The sequence below is a fragment of the Pan troglodytes genome, chromosome 14 (genome assembly GCF_028858775.2).
Source record: "Pan troglodytes isolate AG18354 chromosome 14, NHGRI_mPanTro3-v2.0_pri, whole genome shotgun sequence".
NCBI lineage: Eukaryota > Metazoa > Chordata > Mammalia > Primates > Hominidae > Pan > Pan troglodytes.
The window spans coordinates 23,696,802-23,719,953 of record NC_072412.2 but is presented as its reverse complement, the minus strand read 5'-3'; the positions used below and the strand labels follow the sequence as shown (position 1 = coordinate 23,719,953).

At 42.6% G+C, this 23,152-nt stretch overlaps 2 protein-coding genes across 16 annotated transcripts in view; one reads left to right on the top strand and one right to left on the bottom strand.

The window, feature by feature from the left end:
* The window catches only part of LOC104001782 (putative coiled-coil domain-containing protein 144B), a 30,691-nt gene extending 19,829 nt beyond the window's left edge, over positions 1–10,862 (bottom strand). For 5 of the 6 annotated variants that reach the window (XM_063791961.1, XM_063791959.1, XM_063791968.1 and 2 more), the window contains exons 1-3: positions 10,566–10,862; positions 8,688–8,992; positions 3,137–3,209 (exon numbers count right to left, since the gene is read on the bottom strand). In XM_063791961.1, coding sequence (XP_063648031.1) covers positions 3,137–3,209; positions 8,688–8,938 — 324 coding nt within the window. In that variant the 5' untranslated portion in view covers positions 8,939–8,992; positions 10,566–10,862. Of the gene's footprint in view, positions 1–3,136; positions 3,210–8,687; positions 9,005–10,565 lie in introns of those variants that run through there. The other variant, XM_063791960.1, reaches the window with a different exon arrangement.
* Positions 10,863–15,682: 4,820 nt separating this feature from the next.
* PARP4 (poly(ADP-ribose) polymerase family member 4) overlaps positions 15,683–23,152 on the top strand; it is a 93,013-nt gene continuing 85,543 nt past the window's right edge. For 3 of the 10 annotated variants that reach the window (XR_010150383.1, XR_010150384.1, XM_016925054.4), the window contains exon 1: positions 15,740–15,924. The gene's annotated coding sequence lies outside the window, so the exon portion shown is untranslated. Of the gene's footprint in view, positions 15,925–21,975; positions 22,300–23,152 lie in introns of all 10 variants that reach the window. The other 7 variants (XR_010150385.1, XM_063791948.1, XM_016925052.4 and 4 more) reach the window with 6 other exon arrangements.

Sequence of the window (23,152 nt, the reverse complement as noted above, 5' to 3'; positions counted from 1 at the left end):
ATCCTCAGTAAAATCCTGGCAAACCTAATCCAGCAGCACATCAAAAAGCTTATCCACCATGATCAAGTGGGCTTCATCTCTGGGATGCAAGGCTGGTTCAACCTACCCAAATCAATAAACGTAATCCAGCATATAAACAGAACCAACGACAAAAACCATATGGTTATCTCAATTGATGCAGAAAAGGCCTTTGACAAAATTCAACAACACTTCATGCTAAAAACTCTCAATAAATTAGGTATTGATGGGACATATCTCAAAATAATAAGAGCTATCTATGACAAACCCACAGCCAATATCATACTGAATGGGCAAAAACTGGAAGCATTCCCTTTGAAAACTGGCACAAGACAGGGATGCCCTCTCTCATCACTCCTATTCAACATAGTGTTGGATGTTCTGGCCAGGGCAATCAGGCAGGAGAAGGAAATAAAGGGTATTCGATTAGGAAAAGAGGAAGTCAAATTGTCACTGTTTGCATATGACATGATTGTGTATCTAGAAAACCCCATTGTCTCAGCCCAAAATCTCCTTAAGCTGATAGGCAACCTCAGCAAAGTCTCAGGATACAAAACCAATGTGCAAAATCACAAGCATTCTTATACACCAACAACAGACAAACAGAGAGCCAAATCATGAGTGAACTCCCATTCACAACTGCTTCAAAGAGAATAAAATACCTAGGAATCCAACTAACAAAGGATGTGAAGGACCTCTTCAAGGAGAACTACAAACCACTGCTCAATGAAATAAAAGAGGATACAAACAAATGGAAGAATGTTCCATGCTCATGGGTAGGAAGAATCAATATCGTGAAAATGGCCATACTGCCAAGGTAATTTATAGATTCAATGCCATCCCCATCAAGCTACCAATGACTTTCTTCACAGAATTGGAAAAAACTACTTTAAGGTTCATATGGAACCAAAAAAGAGCCCGCATTGCCAAGACAATCCTAAGCCAAAAGAACAAAGCTGGAGGCATCACACTACCTGACTTCAAACTATACTACAAGGCTGTGGTAACCAAAACAGCATGGTACTGGTACCAAAACAGAGATATAGACCAATGGAACAGAACAGAGCCCTCAGAAATAATGCCACATATCTACAACCAACTGATCTTTGACAAACCTGAGAAAAACAAGAAATGGGGAAAGGATTCCCTCTTTAATAAATGGTGCTGGGAAAACTGGCTAGCCATATGTAGAAAGCTGAAACTGGATCCCTTCCTTACACCTTATACAAAAATTAATTCAAGATAGATTAAAGACTTAAATGTTAGACCTAAAACCATAAAAACCCTAGAAGAAAACCTAGGCAATACCATTCAGGACATAGGCATGGGCAAGGACTTCATGTCTAAAACACCAAAAGCAATGGCAACAAAAGCCAAAATTGACAAATGGAATCTAATTAAACTAAAGAGCTTCTGCACAGCAAAAGAAACTACCATCAGAGTGAACAGGCAACCTACAGAATGGGAGAAAATTTTTGCATCTACTCATCTGACAAAGGGCTAATATCCAGAATCTACAATGAACTCAAACAAATTTACAAGAAAAAAACAACCCCATCAAAAAGTGGGCAAAGGATATGAACAGACACTTCTCAAAAGAAGACATTTATGCAGCCAAAAGACACATGAAAAAATGCTCATCATCACTGGCCATCAGAGAAAGGCACATCAAAACAACAATGAGATACCATCTCACACCAGTTAGAATGGCGATCATTAGAAAGTCAGGAAACAACAGGTGCTGGAGAGGATGTGGAGAAACAGGAACACTTTTACACTGTTGGTGGGAGTGTAAACTAGTTCAACCATTGTGGAAGTCAGTGTGGCGATTCCTTAGGGATCTAGAACTAGAAATACCATTTGACCCAGCAATCCCATTACTGGGTATATACCCAAAGGATTATAAATCATGCTGCTATAAAGACACATGCACACGTATGTTTATTGAGGCACTATTCACAATAGCAAAGACTTGGAACCAATCCAAATGTCCAACAGTGATAGACTGGATTGAGAAAATGTGGCACATATACACCATGGAATACTATGCAGCCATAAAACGTGATGAGTTCATGTCCTTTGTAGGGACATGGATGAAGCTGGAAACCATCATTCTCAGCAAACTATCACAAGGACAAAAAACCAGACACCACATGTTCTCACTCATAGGTTGGAATTGAACAATGAGAACACTTGGACACAGGAAGGGGAACATCACATCCTGGGGCCTGTTGTGGGTGCGGGGAGGGGGGAGGGATAGCATTTGGAGATATACCTAATGTTAAATGACGAGTTACTGGGTGCAGCACACCAACATGGCACATGTATACATATGTAACTAACCTGCACGTTGTGCACATGTACCCTAAAAGTTAAAGTATAATTTTAAAAAAAAGAAAAAAACTAGAGGTGAGGTCTTCTTATGTTGCCCAGGCTGGTCTGGAACTCCTGGACTCAAGTGATCCTACTGCCTCAGCCTTCCAAGGACCTGGGACTACAGGCATGTGCCAGCATGCCCAGCTACATTTCCACAATGTTATTGGAGTCTAATTACAGAACCAAGGACCAAAGAGAGAAAAAGTTTCCTACTAAAAACTGTGTCATCCCACAGTAAGTATCCAAGAAAGTAAAAGGAAACCATATGATATGTGCTTTACAGTTTTGGAACTGAAAGACACCGGGGACATTCTATGGTTACTATAATGAGTAATTGAACCCATTAAAAGGTATTCAGGCACAAGGATTATAAAGATCACAATAGTATGACTGAAAAGTTCCTGCGAGAATACTCACCAAATAAACCCTGACCAAATTTCAAGTTTCCTCTACTGTGGGAAAGCTTTTCCACATACAGTTTTCCTGTCACTATGTATTTCCCAGTTCATGCCATTTTTCAGCCCCCAGTTCCTCAAAGTATTTAGCACCCTTTCCCATTTTCCAAAGAAAAAAGTAAAGGAAATTCAAATAGTCATATTTCTATAATATGTTTTTTTTCTGACCAACTATTCCCCAAGACCGTAAAACAATTATAGGTAGACCGCTGCCACAGTTGAAGAGTAAATACTGTGCAAAACTAGATTCAGAGCAAGAAAATTTATTTCACAAAAGAGCACTTTACCTTGGTACCAGAATCAAAGAGTTCATCATCTATTGAAAGCCATGAGTCACCAGAACTCTGTTCGTTGGACAGCCTAAAGAGAAAAACATACAAGAAAAATGAGTGAGTTCACTTCTCTTAAAAAAAAAAAAAAATTATTTGTTTTGTGTCTGGGTATCACCCCCCACCAAAAAAAACAAAAACAAAAACAAAATCTGGGGAAAGGTCAGCTATCTATACAATAGATAATATTTCTTAATATAATTAAAATCGGCCTCTTTTTCAAAAAGATTTTAGTTACCTATTTCTGCCTCCACCTTTCACTACCTATGAAATGTTCAATGAAGACTCACCCTTAGTTCCTTAACAAATAGTGACCGGCAATATATTGGCAGAGCCTGAGAATAATTTGTCTTCAGAAGTGTCTGTCCTGAAGGCTGAATTCAATATCCAATTAATGAGTGACATAACCTTTGTTACCTGAATTGGAACCAATTGATCACTTAAAACAAGGCAGAAAGAGACACTGTGTCTTCTCCATTACCTGTCTCTGGTTCAAAGGCTAATCTGTGCCACTCAAAAATGGCAGTCTTGGTTCTTCAGCATGGAAACCACTTAAGTAGGCCCTATTGCTGCCCTTTACCCTAAAACAGCGTAGGCAGTTCACTGAAATGTCTGAAATGCTTGACAGCTCAATGTACGAAAGTTAAAGGAACAAGTGTCTATGTCATTATTGGAAATATGCTTTGCAGAAAGATCAAAACCTTAACAAAGATAAACTTCAATTATGTTCCCTGCGTAGGTCCTGCCTAGTTCAGGTCCACATCAACTAGCAAGCCCTTGAGAATCTTCACAGATGCTCTGATACCCAAGGAGAGAGACTGCTGGAAAAATAGAGTCCTGAAAGCTGTATCTCTGTTTTTCCCAATTGCTATCTCAAGATCTTCTTTCCTATGGGCTCCTACTTACAGATCTCTCTGGGACTCAATGATAGTCTCCAACATTGAAGTCTTCCATGTATAAAAGCACCCATTCCAAAAAATGGGTTCAAATGATCAAGAGTAGGAGCTATTTCCCTCCTTCTGGTAAACAAGCTACGTGTAGTCTCAGTCATCTGTCCCCAGTACAGACACATTCCCAACCACCCAAGTGAATTAGTACAACCACCTTGGAGAATAGTTTTGAAGTTCCTGAAAAGACTAAGAATAGAATTACCATATGATCTAGCAATCCCACTGCTAGGTATAAACCCCAAGGGAAGGCAATCAGTATATTGAAGAACTATGAGCATATTCATATTTATTGAAGCATTATTCCCAATAGCCAAGATTTGGGAAATAACTGTTCATCCATAGAAGAAAGGGTAAAAAAAGGTGTTACATAGACACAATGGAGTACTATTCAGGCATAAAAAAATGAGATCTTGACATTTACAACAACATGGATGGAAATGAAGGACATTATGTTAAGTAAAATAAGCCAGCCACAGAAGAACAAAGTTTGCATGTTCTCACTCATTTGTGGAAGCTACAAATTGAAACAATTGAACTAAGGGAGATAGACAGTAGAACAATACTTAGGAGGGGCTGGGAAAGGTATTGAGATTGGGGGAGGGTGGAAGTGGGGATGGTTAACTGGTACAAAAATATTTAGATAGGATTAATATGATTTAGCGCTGGATGGCACAACAGGGAAACTATAGTCAACAATAATTTATTGGCCGGGCGTGGTGGCTCAGGCCTGTAATCCCAGCACTTTGGGAGGCCAAGGTGGGCGGATCACGAGGTCAGGAGATAGAGACCATCCTGGCTAATAGGGTGAAACCCCGTCTCTACTAAAAAATACAAAAAATTAGCCGGGCATTGTGGCAGGCGCCTGTAGTCCCAGTTAATCGGGAGGCTGAGGCAGGAGAATGGCGTGAACCTGGGAGGCGGAGCTTGCAGTGAGCCGACATGGCGCCACTGCATTCCAGCCTGGGCGACAGAGCGAGACTCCATCTCAAAAATAATAATAATAATAATAATAATAATAATAATAATTTATTGTACATGTTAAAATAGCCAAAAAGTATACTTGGAATGTTGTAACACAAAGAACAGTAACTGCTTGAGGGGACAGATATACCCATTTACCCTGATATGATAATTATGCATTGTATACCTGTATCAAAATACCTCATGTACCCATAAATATATTATGTACACTTGCTATGTACCCATAGAAATAAAAAATTGGAAGACAACCCAAAAAAGAACAGCGAAAAAAAAAAACGGCTGAGATAATAATGACACATTTTTACTAAAAAACTATTCTTACTTGGATTTCAGAAAACTTTAGGCCAAAGAAACATCAAAATTGAAATGAATAAGCATGGCTCATTTTATTCAATATTTTGATTTATATGATATATGTAAATCAGATATTATCAATGATTAATATTAGTCTTTAAGACTGTTATAAGGGAGTGGGTTAAATTACTACTATCAGGTACTATGCTCATGGCGAGAGTGATGCGATCTGTCCTCCAAACTTCACCATCACTCAATGTTCCCATGTATGATATCTGCTTATGTGCCCTCTGTATCTCAAATAAAAGTTGAAATTAAGAAAAGAGAAACACTGTTATAAATTTTCAAAAGGATAGTTTCAAGGTTATCTTTTACAACTTTCTACCTTCAGAAATGCTTTTGTTTGAAAGGAGGGAGGAAAAGCTTCAACTTAGATTAAGTCCTAATAGTCCAATTTTAATTCTCTCAACTTGCTCAAACTGGGTAGGTAAACATAAATTTTTTAAGCTTGGAAAGGTCCTGAGAGAGAGTAGAATACATAGTGGGTATTCAGGTCACATTTGGTGAATAAATGGATTAAAAGACTACGTAAATATATTTGAGGAGTTCAATATTTTTACAGAAAACACGTAAAGATAAGTAACATTTGTGCAATAGAAATGATTTATATTTGCTATTTTTTATTTTCATAAGGACACCACTAAAATAAAATTATTAAATTATAATTGTTTGCATGTATGTAATAAATCTATCCATAATAAAAGACATGTATATGATAAAGAGTATACACAATACAATCTACCAGCACAGATTAAAAGATTCCCTCTATTTCTGAAGAGGCTAAACCTTGGCAGAAGATACCAATCCACAAAAAAAAATTAATAGAAAGCAAGAACTTATTTTTATCTGTTCAAGTTTCATATTCCTGTTCTTACCTAGGATTATTTCAGTAATAATAAACTTTCACTAAACCTGTTATACATGCTCATTGTGGATATCACAATAAGAAAAAGGAAAATACATCACCTATAATACAAATGTCCCAAAATAACAAAATTTTATCACATTTTGTGTATACTTTCGGCTACCACAAGACCATTCTGTTTGTGTGTTTGTATAAACAAATCGATTTTTTCTCACCTCATATACCAAAGTACATCTTCCCATGTCAACATACATCCGTGTCTATTGCTACATTCAGTAGTTACATATAACTTCATCCTATGGATGCACTGAAATTTATTTATAAAATCCTTTATTTGCCCTCTCCTTAATACATTGCTATTGGAAGCAGTGCTGAGAAAAATGAATTGTATGCATCTCTAATTATTTCCTGAAAATATTTTAGTATAATGGAATTCATGAGTAAAGAATACATACCTTTTTCAGAGTGATGTTTGCCACCAAATTGTTTATTTAAAAAGTTAACAGTAACTTAAACTTTAAGCACTGGTATAAGTACTACTGATTTTCCAGATCACTAGTAGATCTGGAAAAAGTACTTTGACCAATTTTAAATTATAGTTCCTATTTCTTTAAAAAAATTCTCTGTAAAAAGAAAATACATTTTTCATTGCAAATAATATATGTCTATATTTATGTATATAATGTGAATATTTTGCAAGTATGTTGTCTTTTGTTAATTTTTTTCTGATGTAAGGGGAGTTTTAATTTTTGTTTTCTAAATCAACCTGCAGAATGCATTCATAGGAAGGTCTTTGTCAACATAAAAATGTATCTGTATAAATAGGCATTCGTGTTTTATTCTGGCATTTTCTAATTTTGTATAAGTTTTTATGCATATTCTATCAATAACTTGTTTTTGTAATGTACAAATCTAGCTAGTTTTCTCCGGTTAACAGACATTTCATTTACAAATAACTCATCTTTCCATACACATATGAAATGTCATCAGGATCAGGTTCTAAAATTTTACGTATAGTTCAGCGTTTGTGCATTTTTTATTCTGTTCCACACATTTATCTGTCTTCTCATCTTTTAGCAAATGGAACTTAATATCACACTTTGATATATAAAAGGGCAAGTCTTCGCTCTGTTACAAAAATTTTCTTAATGTCATCATAACAGTAAAAGGTAGCATATGTAACCCAAAAATCTTAAAACCTTGATGTTTTTATTTGGTTTATCTAAAATGAAGAGTTCACATCTTGAGAAAAATGAGTCTTCCCACATGCACACATATGTATGCTGCGGCACTATTCACAATAGCAAAGACTTGGAACCAACCCAAATGTCCATCAATGATAGATTGGATTAAGAAAATGTGGCACCATCTATACACCACATGGAATACCATGCAGCCATAAAAAAGGATGAGTTCATGTCCTTTGCAGGGACGTGGATGAAGCTGGAAACCATCATTCTCAGCAAACTATCACGAGATCAGAAAAGCAAACACCGTATGTTCTCACTCATAAGTGGGAGTTGAATAATGAGAACACATGGACACAGGGAGGGGAACATCACACACCAGGGCCTGTCGGGGGCGGTGGGGTGCTAGGGGAGGAGAAATACCTAATGTAGGTGACGGGTTGAGGGGTGCAGCAAACCACCATGGCACGTGTATAGCTATGTAACAAAACTGCACGTCCTGCACATGTAACCCAGAACTTCAGGTATAATTTAAAAAAAAGAAGGAAGGAAGGAAGGAAAGAAAGAAAAGAAAGAAGGAAGGAAGGAAGGAAAGAAAGAAAGAAAGAAAGAAAGAAAGAAAGAAAGAAAGAAAGAAAGAAAGAAGGAAAGAAAGAAAGAAAGAAGGAAGGAAAGATTAGTCTTCCTATTCAAGAACGGGGAACCACGCTCTCACTTCAAAGGGTCCTTCTGAGGTCATTCATGAAATAACTTATTACACAGGTGTAGGTGGATACAAAAGGGATATTAGATTTTTATCCAAAGAATTTTTAGCCCAGAAGTTAATATAATATAGAAATTATTTTTTTCATGATGCTTGTTTCCACAGCATACATAACATTGTTTAAAATGTGTACAATTAAAAAAAAGCTAGGTATGTTTAATTTTTTTTAGTTAAAGCACTAAAACTTTCAGTAAAGTAACGGGAATTATGAGAGGATCGGACCAGCTAAAATTTTGTTTTCATCGCGCTGCTCATAATGATGACCTTGAGGTTGCCACACCGGGTGCTGCGGGCTGCAGAGGGAACAAAGCCCAGCGCTCTCGGGGACAGGGGTGAGCCGGGAGCAGGAAAGGGGGCCTCACCCCGACCCGCCCTCCTCCCTCCCCTGCCGGGCTCCAGTTCCTATTACCTGTTCTTCTCGTCTCTGTCATCCACGCCACTCTTCGGGAGAGAAAGGATCCGCCGCATTGTCTCTGTCCGGTGTCCGCCGGCAGCTCTGCGGAGCCTGTCGAACCCCTTGTCCGGGTCGTGGCGCCTAGGCTGGGAGGAGGCGTGGTCCGCACTCTCACTCCCGGCGCCCGCGCCCACCTTCCCGGGGCTGCTGACCGAGCCCCAGGGCAGCTCGCCCTTCCCCCTCCTGAAGCCCGACGCCTTCTTCATGGCTCCGTCTACCGGCTTCGGAGACCCGCTGGACTTTCCGCCGCCTCCGGAACCCTATATGAGGAAGCAAATCGCGTCAGCCGCAGCCTCCAACCAGGAGGAGAAAATGCAAATATCTAGCTCTGAAAAGTAAATGAAAGCTGTGTGCCAAAAATCTAGATGATGTGCTGCTTTCTTTCACTGAACAGAACATGTTTAGATATTGATCCTTTTTTAAAACAATGTTTCAGACAACTTTAAAAAAAGCATTTCTGAGCCCACTTTGTACTTTCAGGAAGATATGCATATACATCCCTAAATGCTAAAAGCAAGATATAGCACACAGATAATATATGTGCTGTTTTCTTTCACTGAATTTAGTATGTATTAACTAAGAGCAGTTTAAAAAAACACGTCCTGTCAAATATCAAAAAACTCAGTTTTGAGCATATTAGGCCCACACAGAAAATGCAAATACCTTGCCCTAAAAAGTAAATGCTAGCTTTTTGCTAAAAAATTAGATGATGTGCTATTTTCTGTAACTGAACTCGTTCCATATGCTTCAAAGAAAATGCTAAACTGACACAGCTATAGATCAAACACTTGATGCACCACTTCCTTTCGACCCCCATGTCCTCACCGCCTGCTTCTTTGTTTGATCACCAATAAATAGTGTGGGCTCCCAGAGCTCGGGGCCTTCACAGCCTCCATACTAGTGTCAGCGCCCTGGACCCACTTTATGCACCCTTATCTTGTCTTATTCATTTGACTCCGCCGGACTTCGTAGCCCCCACAGTCTGGGATTGGGCCTGATCACCCCAACAAATAATGAGTTGATGGGCGCAGCAAACAAACATGGCACATGTATACCTATGTATCAAACCTGCACGTTGTGCACATGTACCCTAGAACTTAAAGTGTAATAGAAAAGTAAGAAAAAAGAAAATGTGTCTTTAAAAAGTGACCAATGTAGAAACATGTTGAGTTCAGTTACAGAAAATAGCATGATAAAACGTGTTTTTGAAAAGTGATCAATGACAAATTATGGCTGGGTGCAGTAGCTCAGATCTGTAATCCCAGCACTTTGGGAGGCCAAGGTGGCAGATCACTTGAGGCCAGGAGTTCAAGACCAGCCTGGCCAACATGATAAAACCCCATCTCTACTAAAAATACAAAAAATTATCTGGGCATAATGGCGCACACCTGTAATCCCAGCTACATGGGAGGCTGAGACACAAGAAATCACCTGAACCCTGGAGGCAGAGGTTGCAGTGATCTGAAATCATGCGTCTTCACTCCAGGCTGGGCCAAAGAGCAAAACTCTGTCTCCAAAAAAAAAAAAAAAAAAACAAAGCCACAGGGGACAAACACACACACACACACACACACACACACACAGAGAGAGAGAGAGAGAGCATGAGAGCGAGAGCTGGCAGGGCAGCACATGCCTATAGTCCAGCTACTTGGGAGGCTGAGGGGGGAGGACTGCTTATGCCCAGGAGTTTGAGTCCAGCCTGAGCAACACAGCAAGACTCCATCTCTGAAAAAAGAATTTTAAACAAAAAACATAGAAAGGCCTTCTCTTATCTTAGAACAACTTAGTAACACTGTGAGTTAAGTACAGAAGAGAGGAACACAATTAACTCACTTGTAAGATGGTTATGGTTTTCTTCTTTTGAATCCTTTTTTTCCACAGGTGCTTCTTGATACCGTGCAACAGAAAATAAATTAGGAGAAGCACTTTTTGAAGTTAAGACAAAATCTCCATGGGCAGTTCTACAGAAGTTGCTTTGCTTATGGGATAAAATGTAGGAAGTGTATGTTTCTTCCTGAGTTAGGTCCAGGTAGACGTATGATAGGAAGCAGCGTGTGGCTCTCTATCCAGTGGTGGCATTTCCTGGAGATCTGTGCTTCTGGCTCTGATCATCAGGCAGTAAATTCAAACCTTGCAATTAAGAAAAGCAACAAAGCTGATGACTTCCTTCAACATTTTCTCTTTTATCCCCAGTAGTGACTCCACCCCACAAAGGCTTCTCCACAGTGACAAAAGTATTTTTTCCCTTTATTAGGAAGTGATGTTTAACAAAATCATGAAATATTTATTTATTTCTTTATTTATCATTTATTTATCTTTTTGAGACAGAGTCTTGCTGTCGCCGAGGCTGGAGTGCAGTGGTGCAATCTCAGCTCACTGCAACCTCCACCTCTTGGGTTCAAGCTATTCTCATGCCTCAGCCTCCTGAGTAGCTGGGATTAAAGGCATGCACCACCACGCCCGGGTAATTTTTTGTATTTTTAGTAGAGATGCAGTTTCACCATGTTGCCCAGGGTGGTCTCGAACTCCTGAGCCCAGGCAATCTGCCCGCCTCGGCCTCCCGAAGTGTTAGGATTATAGGCATGAGCCACCATGCCCGGCCAAAATCATGAAATTTTTTAAATTCCAAAGTGACCTTCACATAGATTTAAGTAACAGTATATTTAGATGCTGCTTCTGTGCAGACAGTGTGGGCACAGCAGAACTGCAGCTGCCTAACTCCTATTCCACGTGTGGGAACATACAGGAGTCAACTCTGCAGCCCTGCAATCAGCACATTAGACCTGGAGCACCCACACAGACAGTGATGCGAGTGATCTGAGCTGTTCCCTAGTTATCAAAACCCGCCCTTTAGATTATCCTTAAAATTTTGGTATCATTGGTTGATGGAATGAATACAGGCTGACTTTTCCTTCTGGCATGATCTCAGCTCACTGCAACCACCACCTCCCCAGTTCAAGTGATTCTCCTGCCTCAGCCACCTGAGTAGCTGGGACTACAGAGGTGCGCCACCATGCCCAGCTAATTTTTGTATTTTTAGTAGAGATGGGGTTTTACCATGTTGGCTAGGCTGGTGTCAAACTCCTGACCTCCAGTGATCCACCGCCTCAGCCTCCCAAAGTGCTGGGATTACAAGCATGAGCCACCACACCCGGCCAAGAGTTCACAACTTTTCATTATTGGTCTGATGGTAGCAAGTGTCCACTCTATCCAGAGAGGACATGTCAGGTGCAGTGGCTCACACCTGTAATCCCAGCACTTTGAAACACTGATGTGGATCATTCACGCCCAGAAGTTTGAATGTTAGCCAGGCATGGTGGCATGCACCTGTAGCCCTAGCTACTTGGGAGGCTGAGGCAGGAGGATCACTTGAGCCCAGGAGTTTAAGGTTATGATCACACCACTAGACTGCAGCCTGGGTGACAGAGTGAAACCCCCAACTCTTAAAAAGAAAAAAGAGAGAACATAAGTGCTAGCCTGGCCAAGGGATGATCCCCAAGCCCATGTCTTCCAGGCCAGAAAGGGGAATTCTAACAGGTTGGGAAGATGCACTGAGAGATGCATGTGTCTGGCCTCTAGGCAAACCCAAGAAAACCCACATCCTGCTTCACCTGCAGGAAGAGTGAAGGAGTTCTTCACCAAGGCCTGAAACCTCAGATTTCCAGAATTACTTCAGTAAAGAAGTTTCTAACAACAACCTTGGGTGCTGAGAGACATTTTTTAAATCTTGGCAGTTTGATATAGGTAAATCTATTGCTGGTGCATTGGACTTACAACAAAACATCCTGGAAACCTAATGAGTCTATACAGCAAAGGGATTATCACATCCACTACATTCTAGAATGCCTGACCAATGATGAATGATGTTGAATAAATAGTAAAGGATTTCTAGCTTGAATCTTTATTGTAATAAGAGCAGAACAATACCATAATAGTTGTCACACCTGTATTTTTGCTTTCTTCAAAAATAGCAATAATTATATAGTAGTTGGATGGTTCTTCAAGCATTCTATAGGTTTTTATTACACATTTTTTTTAGATGGGATGACTCTATCACCCAGGCTGGAGGGCAGTGGCACAATTACAACTCACTGTAGCCTCAACCTCCAGGTCTCAAGTGTTCCTCCTGCCTCAGCCTCCTAGGTAGCTGAGATGACAGGCACATGCCACCATACCTGGCTAATTTTTGCATTTTTTGTAGAGATGGGTTTTCACCATGTTGCCCAGGCTGGTCTTGAACTCCTGGGCTCAAGCAGCCTCCCAAAGTGCCAGGATTACAGGCATAAGTCACCGTGCCCGGCCTATCATTTCTTGGAGGAGAGTTTTGACAGATATAGAATTCATGGTTGCCGGTTTGTTTGTTTTCTTTCAGCACTTTATATCATCCCACTGCCTTCTGGCTCCCATGGTAATAGATTGGCTGTTAATCTTATGCAAGTTCCTTTGTATGTAGTGATCATTTCTGTCTAGCTGCTTTTAAGCTTCTCTCTGTCTTTGGCTTTCAACAGTTTGATTATTAATATAACTCCATTGTGGACTTTTTGAGTTTATCATACTTGAAGTTCATGGAGCTTCTCTGAAGTGTTACATTATGTATTTTAACAAATTGGGGACTTTGGAGCCACTGTTTCTTCAGATACTCTTCCTGCCACCTTCACCCTCATCTTTCTTTCTGGGACCCCCTTTATGCATATGCTGATACACTTGATGGTGTCCACAAATCTTTTGGACTTTGATCTTCATTCTTCTACTTTCTGCTCCTCAGACTTAATAATTTCAATAGTTTTATCTTCGAGTTTCCTCATTCCTTCTCTTACCTGCTCAAATCTACTCTGGAGCATCACTTGTGAATTTTTCATTTAATTTATTGTATTTTTTTCTTTTTCTTTTCTTTTCTTCTTCTTCTTTTTTTTTTTTTTTTTTTTTTTTTGAGACAAGATATTGCTCTGTCACCCAGGCTGGAGTGCAGGAGTGTGATCTTAGCTCACTGCAGCCATGAACTCCTTGGCTCAAGTGATCCTCCTGCCTTAGCCTCCTGAGTAGCTAGGGCCACAGGCATGCACCACCTTGCCCGGTTAATTTTGTAATTTTTTTGTAGAGAGGGGATCTCCCTATGTTGCTAAGGCAAACTCTTGGCCTCAAGCGATCCTCCCGCCTTTGCCTCCCAAGACACTAGGATTACAGGCATGAACCACCATGCCTGGTCCTATTGTACTTTTTAACTACACAATTTCTTTTTGGTTCTTTTCAGTTCCAAAATTTGTTTGGTTCCTTTTATAATTTCTATCTCTTTATTAATATTCCTTATTTGTTTTTTAAATAATTTCAACTTTTATTTTAGATTCAGAGGGTACATGTGCAGGTTTGTTACCTACATATAATTCGTGGTGCTGAGGTTTGGGATATGATTGAGCCCCTCACCCAGGTACTGAGCATAGTACCCAATAGTTTTTCAACCCTTGCCCCTCCCCCTCCCTCCCTGTCTAGTAGTCCCCAGTGTCTATTGTTGCCATCTTTATATCCACGAGTACCCAGTGTTTAGCTCCCACTTACAAATTAGAACATGTGGTATTTGGTTTTCTGTTCCTTCATTAATTCACTTAGGACAATGGCCTCCAGTTGCATTCACGTTGCTGTGAAGGACATGATTCCATTCATTCTTTTTATGGCTTTGTAGTATTCCATGGTGCAAATGTACCACATTTTCTTTATCCAGTCCATTGTCGATGAGCACCTAAGTTCATTCCATGTCTTTCCTATTGTGAAGCGTGCTGTGACGAACATACTAGTGCATGTGTCTTTTTGGTAGAATGAGTTCTCTTGTTTTGAATGTGTACCCAGTAATGGGATAGCTGGGTTGAATAGCAGTTCTGTTTTCAGCACTTTGAGAAAGCTTCAAACTGTTTTCCACAGTGGTTCAACTAATTTACATTCCTACTGACAGTGTATAAGCATTTCCTTTTCAATAAAGCCTTGCCAGCATCTGTTGTTCCTTGACTTTTTAATAATAACCGTTCTGACCGGTGTAAGATGGTATCTCATTGCAGTTTTAATTTGCACTTTTCTGATAATTAGTTATGCTGGGCTTTTTTTCATGCTTGTTGACCATTTGCACATCTTCTATTGCATATTCTTTATTTATTGAGACTTTGTTCTCCTGGTTGTTTCTTTCAGTTATTTTTCTATGTTTCCTTTCACTTTTTGTCCATGTTTAAGACAGTTTATTTGAAGTATTTGTCTAATAATTCCTATGTCTGTGCTTCCTCAGCTCAGGGACAATTTCTGTTCATTTCTTTTTTCCTTTGAATTGGCCATTTTTTCGCCTTTTTTTTTTTTTTTTGCATGCCTCATAATTTTTTGTTGAAGATTGGACATTTTGAGCATTATGATGTGGTAACTCTAGGAATCAGTCTCTCTCCTCCCCCAGAATCTCTTGTTGTTTCTTAGACAACCGTATAGAGTAGGTTGTAATGATGAAACTTGGTAAATTACCTTGTCCCCAGCCCCCTTGGTAATAAATTGTGGAGTCAGGATTCAACCCCATACCCTTTCCACTGTATTCTCTACTCTATCCTTTCTATTCTCATTTTATTCAGTATCCTAAAAATCTGAATCTTCCCCATTGCTTTATTCCCATTTCAGTGAATCTCAGATCTGTATCTCCAGCCCCCTGCCTCTCTTGAATGGCAGATAAATATATTTCCAACTAGTTACAAACACTGTCACGAATTTCAAACGCAGGAAGGCTTAAAGTAAATGTATTATCTCACTCTCCTGTTTCCACGAACTTCCCCGAAATTTTCTTCTTTCCCGGCCTTGTGAATCCCTTCCATTTCTCAGTTAAAGGACAGCACCATCCACCCACCTCTCTCAAAGCCGAGCTTTGTATTAATCCTCATTGACCAAATCCCTCCTGAAATATGAAACTGAAAGCCCTGAACCCTCCGGCTGATCTTGGAAGAGAAACCCCGCCAGAGGCCGGGGACCGCTCCCCACCTGGCGGACCCGATTCCGGGCGCGTTCCGGCTATCGTCCCTGCTTGGGACGCTGCGCCCGCCTGGTGCGGGGCGGGGTTCCGGCGCAGTGGCGCCCGCCCAGCCCCGGGGGCAGGGAGAGCCTAGATTACGGAAGTACCGCGAGCGAGGAGCGCGGAATCGGGGAGCGTCCGGAGCTAGCTGGATCCTCTAGGCAGGTGCGTGGGCGCTGCGGGGTGGGGGGCTGCCAAAGGTCCCTGTAGTCCTAGCCAGGAAGTGGCCCGCGTACTACTTTTCCGCCAGTGGCTGCACCCTTGCCCTGCGCGGCGTTGGCGCTGTGGGCCTGACGGCGCTGCTAGGCTCGGGAGTGGACTAGCTAGTGCAGCCAGCGCCCTCGGGGAGGGATATTGCGGTCGTTCCACTCTGCCCCGCGGCGCAGCCCTGGTGACGAGAAACCGGGTGCGGTGGGGGGCGCCCACCGGAGCCGACAGTCACACCAAGTCTCCGCACCCCGTGCGGTGCGGTTCGCAGTAGAATGCGTTGTTTCTTGTTTCCAGTATGCCAAACGGCCTTCTTTCCTAAAGTTAGGTTTCGAATTGTGCAAAAAGTAAGGTGGTTTGGTGAGTAATCAGGAAGTACTATCTGACCTCGTGAGTCATTGGGAACACCGTGATAGAAACAATGTGTTTGTTGAGGTCCAAAGTTGAAAACCTCTAACTCAGTTAAGTAATTCCTGCTAGGAGGGCCGAATGGTTCACCCAGGGATGGAGTTGGTAGATCACAGGTTCTAGAAAACTAAGGCGCTGCTAAATATTCAAGCCCAAGCACTTTCAATTCTGGAGTGCTGAATGACAATTATATGACAATATCCAAGCATAGTGCTATGATAAAGGGGAAGTTCGCTCTGAGATGTGCGTGTTGCAGACTCATTACATCTGACTTTATCATTTATTAAGTAAACATTAGGTCTTGTTTGTGTGCGTAGAGCTACTGTATATCATGTAGGAGTGAAATAAAAGTAGTACCTTTGTTGTTTAAGGGTTTAATAAACCCATTAGAGAGGTGCATTACTGATGCCATTTGAGTCCAAAATGCAAATAGTGTCAGAAGGCTTTTCTGTAATCCTGGGCTTTAATGGATACGTGAGAGTTTTTAGTAAGCAAGCTTTTATTGAATGCCCACTGTATATCAAAAGTGATCTTAGCGTGTGGTGACTCACACACTTCGGAAGGCGGAGGCTGTAGAATCAAGACTGCCCAGAAAGGGACTCCTCAGGGTTTTCCGAGAGGAGGAAATGCCAGTGGTAAAGACGAAGACCTGTGAAGCAGGAAGCCACTTGATTCCACCTACACCAATGGTTTATGGAGCAGCCAAGAGTTTGTGAGGAGGCGCGCTGAGGGTTTCTTAGGAATCGGGGCTGTTCCCTCCTGTCTTTGGGTGGAAGACACTCTGTGAATGTTATTTGGGGAAGAAGCTGGGAAGGGGGACAGGCTGGAGTGACTGTGCAGATTTGCCTTAGAGAATAACCAGCCCCTAGCCCAGTGTCCGCCACATCTCATATGTACGTAATCAGCGCTGATGAAAACATGAACTAACTCTGTGTTTAGAGAACACTTTGAAACAAGGAAGAACTGGTGGCGCATGTCGGTTAGGCGCTGTTAACCCAGAAGAGGGCTGGCATTTTACAGAGACTAGAGATGAATCTGGAAAGAGAGAAGTCAAGACCTGACTTGAGATTTCACGAAACCCAAAGTGCGCCTTTCCATACCTCCCACGTAGCCGCAGGTGCTAAGAACAGACCGCAGATTTATGTTTAAAATGTTTTTACTCTGGGCCGGGCGTGGCAGCTCACACCTGTAACCCCAGCACTCTGGGAGGCTGAGGCAGGAGGATCGCTTGAGCCCAGGAGTTTGTGACCAGCCTTGGCAACATAGTAAGACCCTGTCTCTACCAAAATTAGCTGGGCATGGTGGTGCAGGCCTGTGGTCCCAGCTACTAAGGAGGCCGGGGTGAAAGGATTGCTGGGAGGGAGGTCGAGGTTGCAGTGAGCTGTGACAGTGACCACACCACTGCACTCCAGCTTGGGAGACAGAGCCAGACCCTGTCTCAAATAAAATAAAATGTTTATACTTTGATTTCACAACTGTGTGTATGTACTTAATGCCACTGAACTGTACACTTAAAATGGTTAAGATGGTAAATTTTATCTTCTGCATATTTTACCACAATGTTTAAAAGGCTAAAAAATGTTTATACTCCTTGATTCAGTAATTCCATTTCTGGCCATCAACTCTAGGGAAACTATGACAGAGATGTGGCAAAAAAATATATGTACGAGCATTTTAATTAAAGTGTATTTCTAATAGTGAACACTTTTAAGTAACCAAGTATCTGATGACTTGGGGAAGGATGAAATAAACGCAAAGTTTATGTAACCACTAAAAACACCTTCAAAGAATATTTAGTGACATGGGGAGGATATCACTAAAAGCTAAATAAGCTGTGAAAGTGAAAGTCCTATTTAAAAAGTAAAGAGCAACTGGCTATAACATTAAATACAGAATATTAATAATTTAGAAAATACAATGATACAAGAAAGAATAATACCAAAATAATTCAAATATCAACAGTGGGGGCTAGGTGTGGTGGCTTATGCCTGTAATCCTAGCACTTTGGGAGGCAGAGGTGGGCAGATCACTTGAGCTCAGGAATTCGAGACCAGCCTGGCCAACATGGTGAAACCCCGTCTCTACTAAAAATACAAAAATTAGCTGGGCGTGGTGGTGCGTGCCTGTAGTCCCAGCTACTTGGAGGCTGAGGCACGAGAATTACTTGAACCTGGGAGGCAGAAGGTTGCAGTGAGCTGAGATCGTGCCACTGCACTCCAGTCTGGGTGACAGAGCGAGACTGGCTCAAAAAACAAACAAATAAAAATCAACAGTGGGGTTATTTCTGGATGGAGGGATCAGGTGCTTTTTTAAAAATTATTGACCCATAATATGTATGTAACTATTATGTATCCAAAAAATACTATTTAAAAAATGTATTGGGGTACAATTTACATACATTAAATTCATTCATTTTAATTGTACAATTTAATAATTTTTCTCTTTTTTTTTTTTTTTTTTTTTTTGGAGATAGGGTCTCTTGTCACCCAGGCTGGAGTGCAGTGGCATGATCACAGCTCACTGCAGCCTTGACCTCCCAGGCTCAAGTGATCCTCCCACCTAAGTCTCCTGAGTAGCTGGGACCATAGGCATGTACCACCTTGCCCAGCTAAGTTTTGTATTTTTTGTAGAGATAAAGTTTCGCCATGTTGGCCAGGCTGCTCTCAAACTCCTGGGCTCAAGCGATTTGCTCCACTTGGTCTCCCAAAGTGCTAGGGTTACAGGCATGAGCCACATTGCCTGGCCCAATTCAATAATTTTTAATAATTTACCAAGTTGTGCACCATCACTGCAGTCTAGTTTTGAGCATTTCCATCATTTTAGGTGCTTTTTATTTTTTCTTCTTAGTGATTAACTTTTAACACAAAAAAATTGTTCAAACTTTGATTCAGTAATTCTAGTTAAGTATTATTTTCTAAGATGATTGTTGGAGATGGAAACAAGGATTTGCACATAAGGATGTTCATCATAGCTTTTTATGATACCAAAAATCAGAAATGATTTAATTTTCCAACAATAATTCATTTATGGTCCATATCTGATAGTCTCTATTAAAAATGTTTTCGAATAATATTTAATGACAAAATGCTAAAGATGCTGACTGATAACAGCGGGATAGGTAGTGTGATTTCAATTTTGATAAAAAATACAGTCTGTGGCTGGGTGCGGTGACTCATGCCTGTAATCCCAGCACTTAGGGAGGCCAAGGTGTGCAGATCACTTAAGGTTGGGAGTTCGAGACCAGCCTGGCCAACATGGTGAAACCCCATCTCTACTAAAAATACAAAAAGTAGCCAGGCATGGTGGCAGGCACCTATAATCCCAGCTACTCGGGAGGCTGATGCAGGAGAATCGTTTGAACCCGGGAGGCGGAGGGTGCCGTGAGCCGAGGTCTCACCACTGCACTTCCGCCTAAGTGACAAAAGTGAGACTGTCTCAAAAAACGAAGTGTTATAATAGACCTAGAAAAAAGCCCAGAAGAAAAATGCAAAACAAGATGCTAACATAGCCCTAGGTTTTGAGATTTTTTTGTTTTGTTCTTTTTTTTTCTGTTATACAATTCTGTATTTTTCAAATTTTCAACAGTGACCATGAGTCACTTTTCCAGGAAACACGTTTTAAACAGGTCAGAGGATTTAACACATCCAGGACCCATCTGAAGGTGGACTTGAGCAGCCACTCCATGTCAGCCAACCTTGGTCGGCATAAGTGGGGGTGCAATTATCACATAGAGGCTGTCCTGGAAATTATTAAAGAGTCATTAAAGGCTTTTAGTGTTTTTTTGTGTGTTGTTTTTAATTGTCAGAGATTACGACTAGCATAGATTAACCTAAATAGTGTGGTGTAATCTCTTTTATGGTACCCCTCATTTCATCCCTCCTATCTATGCACAGATGCTAATTGAATGTGAGAGGCAGTCAACAAATGAAACTTTTACATGCTAATGTTATGGAAAGGCAGAATTACATCAAGAGACTTCAGTTTAACCGGACCTCAAAAGAAAGATTAAAAAATATGAATCCCTAATGTGTTCATTCATTGTGTCCTGGATGGGGGATACAGCATGGGGTGAGGAAGGGCTGGGGGTCCCAGAGATAAGAACTATAATATATAACAGCATGTGTCAAGACTTGGAGGACCAAGCTGTGGGTTTCTTCCTCCTTTAGAAAAAGCCAGTGTGGCCAGGAGGGAATGTTGGCCTTGAACCATGATAAGCAATTTGTATTTTATTTGAAATGTAATTTAAAAACAACAAGTTTCCTGAAGCTGCAGTGTGGAGAGGAGATTGAACACAGGCGCAACAGGAGTGGGAGCCAGTCAGGATGCGAGGGCATGGGCCAGGGTGGCAGCAGGAGGGATAAGTTCTATACATTGGGGCTATATCGGGGGCTGTGATGGAAGAGATACAGCTGGCAGAAGGAGATGGGGGTGCAGGGAGTCAAGAATAGCACCCAGTGGTTGTCTCCAGCCAAGAGGGAGAGGGAGGCCTAGGCTGGGGACGTCGCACCTCTGTGGTGCCAAGGAGACCCAGAGGTGAGGTGTCAGGGAGGCAGTGGCATTGTGTCCTCAACTGAGAGCCCAGGGAATGGGTACCACCATCCAACACACACAGGGCAAAGGTACTGAAAGGGGACAGCGTGCTGGCAGCCCTTGCAGCCCTCGCTGGCTCTCGGCGCCCACTCTGGCTGCGCTTGAGGAGCCCTTCAGCCCGCCGCTGCACTGTGGGAGCCCCTTTCTGAGCTGGCGAGGCCGCAGCCGGCTCCTTCAGCTTGCAGGTGCAGGACGGAACCGGGGCTGTGCGCGGCGCTTGCGGGCCAGCGCAAGTTCCGGTTGGGCGTGGGCTGGGCGGTCCCCGCACTCTGAGCAGCCCGCTGGCCCCACCGGCCCCGGACAGTGAGGGGCTTAGTGCCTGGGCCAGCAGCAGCGGAGGGTGTGCCGGGTACCCCAGCAGTGCCGGCCCACCAGCGCTGTGCTAGATTTCTCGCGGAGCCTTAGCTGCCTCCCCGCGGGGCAGGGCTCGGGACCTGCAGCCCGCCATGTCTGAGCTCTCCCGCCGCAGTTGGCTCCTGCGCAGCACGAGCGTCCCCCAGGAGCGCGGCCAGCGCCCGGTCCCATCGACCACCCAAGGGCTGAGGAGTGCAGGTGCAAGGCACGGGACTGGCAGGCAGCTCCACCTGCGGCCCTGGCATGGGATCCACTGGGTGAAGCCAGCTGGGCTCCTGAGTCTAGTGGGGACTTGGAGAACTTTATGTCTAGCTAAGGGATTGTCAATACACCAATCAGCACTTGTGTCTAGCTCAAGGTTTGTAAACACACCAATCAACACCCTGTGTCTAGCTCAAGGTTTGTAAATGTACCAATCAGTGCTCTGTGTCTAGCTAATCTAGTGGGGACCTGGAGAACTTGTGTCTAGCTCAGGGATTGTGAACACCAATCAGCACCCTGTCAAAGCAGTCCAATCAGCGTTCTGTAAAATGAACCAATCAGCAGGATGTGGGTGGGGCCACATAAGGGAATAAAAGCAGGCTGCCCGAGCTAGCAGTGGAAACCTGTTCGGGTCCTCTTCCACGCTGTGAAAGCTTTGTTTTTCACTCCTTGCAGTAAATTTTGTTGCTGCTCACTGTTTGGGTCCGCACTGCCTTTAAATCGCGGAGGTCTGCAGCTTCACTCCTGAAGCCAGCGACACCACAAACCCACCGGTAGGAGTAAACAACTCCGGACAAACTCTGGATGCGCCGCCTTAAAGAACTGTAACGCTCACTGCGAGGGTCTGCGGCTTCATTCTTGATGTCAGTGAGACCAAGGAAGGAACAAACTCCGGACGCGCCGACTTTAAGAACTGTAGCACTCACCACGAGGGTCCAGGCGGCTTCGTTTTTGAAGTCAGTGAGACCAAGAACCCACAAATTACAGACACAGCACTAGGTAGGGCGGGGCCTCTGGCCTGTAGGAGTGGGAGGTAAAAGGGCAGGCAGAGTAAAGGAGAAATGGCGGAGCCCAATCGCGGTGCAGGGCGGTGGGCTTTCAGCAACTGAGCTTAGTCCCAAGACGCGTGGGCCGCGGCAGAGAACCTGACCTGCCTGCCCAAACTAACAGGACCTGGAACCGCGATCCTCAAACTAATACAGGACTTGGGAACTGCTGTCGCCAAATGGCAGCTTACTTTGGGGGGAGCCTGTTAGACGTGACTCCTTGTTTTTAAAAATTGACAAATACCAGTCTGGGCAACATAGCGAAACCCTGTCTTTACTAAAAATGAAAAAAATTAGCCGGGCGTGGTGGCGCGGGCCTGTAATCCCAGCTACTTGGGAGGCTGAGGCAGGAGAATTGCTTGAACCCAGCGTTAGCACAAACTGCAACATTTTGTAAGCTGCCCGCTATTTTGCAGACTTTGGGCAAAGTGAAACATTTCTGGGGGGTTTAGGCGGTGAGAAACATCCTTCCTAACCACCTGACCGCAAGGCCAACAGAGGCTTATCTGAAGAAACTTCCCTCTCATGTCTTCTTGGGCAAACGTCCAAGGAACACCATGATGACATCCACCTGAATAAGGACCAGAACCCTTATTCGGGGTTACAAATCAATACAAATCATGGGAACATCTTATCGATATCTTGCAGGGCAACAAGCCATACTGCCCAGACCCCTCCCGCCCATACCTATAAGTACCCTTAGCCTGTAAGACTTAGCAGTGGGCTGTGGCATTAGGCTGGTCCCCTACTTCTGTAGGTTTTGTGCTGCACATAAAGCCGCATTTGCTGTCAAGCTCGCGCTCTCT